Below are 5,436 nucleotides of genomic sequence, written 5' to 3'. Positions count from 1 at the left end.
ATGTCGACACACAGACGCGGACACGGGCGAGGTAGAGGCAGAATAGGCAATGCTATGCCTGAAGCATCAGGGAATAATCCTAACCCTGTAGACTTTATGGCTTCCTTAGGGAATATGGCCGCGGCGATGCACACGACAGCCGAAGCCCTGGGAAACCAAATAAATAATGGTAACAATGGCAATAACGGCGACGATGGTCCTATGACGCTTTCCTCCTTCCTGAAGGTTCGTCCTCCGACCTTCAGAGGAACCTCGAACCCTACCGATACGGATAACTGGATCCAAGCCATTGAGCGAGCATTACAGGCTCAGCAGGTTCCTGATGAACAGCGGGTTGGGTTTGGAACCTACCAACTACAGGAAGAGGCTCAGCATTGGTGGCAGGGCATGAGGTGCATTCTGCAGCCTGATGGGGTTGTGATCTCTTAGGAGTTGTTCCGAGAAGAATTCTAAAAGAAATACCTTCCCAGCTCAGTTAGAAATGCTAAGGAACTTGAACTGCTTCAGCTGAAACAAGGCCAGATGACTGTTATTGAGTACACTAGCAGGTTTGAGGAACTATATCGTTTTTCACGGATTTGTCAAGGAGCTCCTGAGGATTTTGCTGAGTGGAAATGTATCAAGTATAAAGGGGGCCTTCGGAGTGATATTCTAAGCTTTGTTGCACCTATGGAGATTAGGGTATTTTCTGAACTTGTAAACAAGAGCCGAATAGCTAAAGAATGTGTGAGGAACGCAGCCGTGGAAAAGAGCGATAACCAGGAATTCCACCAAAGAGACCACCACCAGAATTTGGTACCAAGGGGTCGAGGATTCAAGCAAAGAGAATATGCTCAGCCATTTCCTCATGGTCGGAACCTGGTTGGATTGGATGATGATCACCAAGGGGACGGTAGAAGAAAACAAACAAGGGATACTTCGGAGGAGCTGACATGTCAAAAGTGTGGCCGTTACCATCCGAATAGGCCGTGCCGCATTGGCTTGGGGGATACTTTGGAGGAGCTGACATGTCAGAAGTGTGGTCGCTATGATCTGGACAGGTCGTGCCACTTTGGCTTCGGCGTATGTTACAAGTGTGGTCTACCAGGGTACGTATCCAGGAATTGTCTGCAGGAAAAGACTCAAGATGGAGGACGATCAAATTAGCAAGATTGAGGTAATTGCGAAAATTGATAATCAGAAATTTAAATTATAATATGTGATTTTGAAACACTACATTTATTTATAGCCTACGATAGGGATGAGGATGTAAGATTGGAAGTGACAAGCTTAGTGTTAAACTTAAGACTTGGTTGAAGGGAGTAATGAAAGAAAAATATGTTCGACCGAGTGCTACCTTGTGGATAACACCATTTTGTTAGTAGAAAGGGAAGACCATAGTAGTAGACTGTATGTGAGAGGGATAGTACCGGCGAATCTTGGTGACTCGATCTAGCTTTTCCTTGTGAAACCTGTAATGGAATTTTGTTTTGGATTCCTTTTTCCCTCAAACAACGAATGGTTTATCCTCTAAAATTCTAACCTTTACGTGCACATATTTGTATTTGAATCTGTCCATCCAGGGGTGAGCCTGAGCTTATTTTGGTATAGATAAATGATTCTTGAGCCTTGGAAATTGTTGAATGTTGGGTGCTCTCTTCACAACTTTATAACTCTCAAGCTCAACTGAAACTTACTTGATTCAGTATGTCCTATCCATACTATCAAATGTTTTTGGTCCGGTTTCCTTTCTTGAGGTGCACCTAAATTCTTCTTCTTGTGCATTCTATTATTTTGATACAACTCTGATCAACCATATATAAAACTCTTTTTGATTTCTCACGAACACTGTTCATACTATTCATTTATCTTTCAAGCTTAATATCTCTTTGAAAATCAACTCGAGCCTATATTAGTATTGCATATGAATCTTATCTGTAACCAGAGAGACGTTGATTTCTTAGAGCAAGACATTTGAACCCAAAACGAACCTGTGACATTACTAGGGAATTTAGAGCCTTAATCCTCGCTGGTCATATCGCTTGTGACTAAATAGACGCGATGAGGTGCACCGTGTGAATGAAATACTAGAATACGATGGAAACCTTCGAGCTATAGGAAGAAGATTGATCTTTATGCCAAATGCCGAAATAGAGATCGTAGAGTCGAGGACTTAGGAAACGCAATAATGGCGATAAGGAGCTACTAAAAGTATTGAAGCCTGTTGACTCAAGAAGATACCAAGAGACAATTATGTGTTGAAATTGGAAGTTGAGACGAGAAACTATTGTCCGAAGCTTGCGAGGGAATATTTTCGAATTGGCCCTAAACTTAATAAAACGTATCACGAATCCAAGAAGATATTTTTGAGCAATCGGAAGTGAAAAATGAAGTGGCAATCTATATGATTACATGCTTGATATATGAGAAAGGAAAGAAAGACCACCAGAAGCCGTTCAAAATGCTGCAACCGTCGAAGGTTCTACATTAAAGGTAAAAGAGAATAACTATCGATTTTGTAATAGATTGCCAAGGCCTAGGACAAAACCCGATGCTGTTAGGAAATTATGGATCAAGTGACCAAGCCCATTTTTCCCATCGGAGTAAACTACTTATTGAAGATATCAAAGAGACTATACATTAGAGAGAAGGTGAGACTTCACAGTACGCTAAACACCATTGAATTAATCGAAAACTGGATCGTCGAACATTTTAGTTTCTGAATTTGATAGCCAAGACAACGGAGAAAAAGTTACGTAAGTTTGAGTTAGGATTCTCATGATGAAAGCCGACGAAAGAGTTAGGCAGATTTAAGAAGAAGACTTCTCAAGTTGGAAGGAAAAGGACACCTACCTCTGAAAATTGCTTCAATGAACCAGAATAGGATGAGCAATCAAAAACAAGGAAGTTAAAACCTGCTAGGTTAGCCCATTTCAATTTTTGGAGAGTACTGACGATCGGAGGCATACCAAATAGTTTGCTGTCGTAACTTTTGAACTTATTCGATGTACTCCATATTTCGTAACTTCTGAAACACGCTTCTAAAACAAATCCATATCTTACAACCTAAGCCAGTTTAAATGAAAGGAGATTGACATTTTGAGTAATGGGGTCAGCTTCAAGAAACTCTGAATATACCGAAGGACTACCCACACCTCTTTTCAGATAACTGAATCTAAATTTTGAGGGCAAAATTCCTAATTAGGTGGGGAGGATGTAAACCCCGCTAAAATCGATAAATAATTAGTCAATAAATCGAATTTTAATTAGGAAAATTAAAAATGCAAAACTAATATCAAAATAGGATAGAGCTCTTCAAAATGAGAATTTTGACACCAATTTCGAAAAATTTGGCCCAAAATTGGACCGGACTGGCCGAACTGGTTAAACCAAGCCAAAATTGGGCCCATGGGTCCAACCGGACCCATCACTTAAAAAGAACACAGCATCCTTTCCCTTCATTTCTGTATCCACGGTGCCATTGTTGGGAGGAAGAACACCAAAGCTTCCAAACCCTCATTCAGATTTCATTTCTCAATAACTTTTGATCCGGAGCTCCGATTGACAAACCGTTTGCAATTACGCATTCACCGCGACGAGCTCTACGAAACCCATGGAACAATTTGGTAGGTAACTCACTATTTTATTCTCGGCCAGCTTCCCCCAATTTAAAAAATTCATGAGCAATTATGTTGAAAATTGTTCAATTTTGGTATTCTAGGTTCGATTTAGCTTGAGGAGCTTGTTGGGTTTGAGTTGCTACGTGTGTGGGTGCGGTAAGAACAACCTAAACCCTAGTCAATTTCTATTTTACTATGAATAAGCTGAATTTGGAATATATATGTGTATTATGTGTGAATTAAGTTTATATACATATGTTGGAATTGAAAAGTGAGCATTTGGAGGCTTGGTGGTGATTAAAGCTAAGATTAAGACTGGGTTCTTTGAGCTTAAGGGGATGTTTTGTAGCTTGTGAGGCTGCCTTGGATTGAATAAAGTGATCGGCCAAGGTATGGTTTAGGTTTCGTGCATTTAATATATAAGGTTGTGTGAAAACTTAGGCTTGAGCATTATAGGATAGGTTGAAATGGTTTAATATGTTAAATGGTTAGTGTTTGTGTTGTTGATGAATCAATTGATGTGGATGCTTGTGTTAAGTAACTGATAATGCGAGTTAAACTTATGTATGTATATATGCTAGTGTGATGGTGATGAATAAAAGGTTTATGATTGTGGTAAAGTAATGGTATGGTTGACATAGGGAATGGTGTATATTTGGATTTGTAGATCTTATTATGATGAATAATGTTGTGTTAACAATTGAAGAATTTCACATTGATGATGATATGTGTATATAGAGTAATATGTTGAATTGTGGTTAAAGTTGGTGAAGTTAGGTGTATGTGGTGTTTTTGAGCTAGTTTGTAAGAATTATGGTGTTATGATTAAAGGCTAGCTAGATTGATGATTGTGATATGTTGAGTTGTATAGAAATAAGCTTTGAAGAGGAAATGTGGTTTTGGGAAAAAAATGAGGTTTAGGTGTTATTTGGTAAAAAATGAATTTTAGTGAACTTTGGGAGTCCATAACTTGCTCCTCAAATTTTGGATGGAAATGTGGTTTGTTTCAAATGAAAGGTGGTTTTGCAAACTTTAGAACGATATCAATTTTGTGAAAAACAGAACTTTGTAGAGAAAGTTATGGACGACGGAAGTTTGGTGTAAAAACTGTGTTATGCAGGTGGCAATTTTACTGGTTTTGCAACTTTTGGGCAATCTGTAAATTTTTGGGAAAACGCACATCTACGCGTACACGTGGCATGACACTTCAAACTAAGCATGCGCGAGTAGCCATGCATGTGCGTGATGAGCCAACCTTCATGACCACGCGTACGCATGGTAAGGGAATACACGTGCGTGCTACTTTTTCACATTACCACGCGCACGCGTGGCCCTGGCTTGCTGCAAAACTGGAATTTTGTCTTTTAAACCAGATTTTCACTTCTAAACCTCCATTTTCATCCTTTTAAACATAAGGTATAGTACTAAGTACAGTAGCTAGTTGAAGTTAGGAAATTAAAGTAACTTGAAGGTAAAGTAAAGGTTAAAATGATGGATTATGAATAAGAAGGGAGAAAATGTTATGAAAATGGTGAACATTTGTGATAGTGAAATGTTGATGGATGATTGAACTCATTTGGAATAATCAAATGTATGCTTGAGATACCTGGGTAGTAGCAAAGATGGTGATTCGTCCCGCTTGCTCCAAATTAATGTTTGAGAGTTGATAGTGATCATGCTTGATTTAAATTGAATAAATGTATGTTTGTGACGCCTGGGTAGTAGCAGTAGTAGTGGATCTTCCACTTGCTCCAGGTTGAGCTTTTAAGCACCCGCCTGGGTAGTAGCCGCAGTAGTGGTTATTCTACTGGCTCTGGGTTAAGCGGGTAGTAGCAAG

General features: G+C 39.5%; 1 protein-coding gene across 1 annotated transcript; it reads left to right on the top strand.

The window, feature by feature from the left end:
* LOC107632943 lies at positions 1 to 1,146 on the top strand. Its single transcript, XM_016336587.1, has 2 exons — positions 1 to 414; positions 508 to 1,146. The coding sequence occupies exons 1-2, from the start codon at positions 1 to 3 to the stop codon at positions 1,144 to 1,146; spliced, it is 1,053 nt and encodes a 350-aa protein (XP_016192073.1).

Source organism: Arachis ipaensis, chromosome B03, assembly GCF_000816755.2.
Source record: "Arachis ipaensis cultivar K30076 chromosome B03, Araip1.1, whole genome shotgun sequence".
Lineage (NCBI taxonomy): Eukaryota > Viridiplantae > Streptophyta > Magnoliopsida > Fabales > Fabaceae > Arachis > Arachis ipaensis.
The sequence above is the reverse complement of the archived record's forward strand: the minus strand, read 5'-3'. Positions and strand labels throughout refer to the sequence as shown.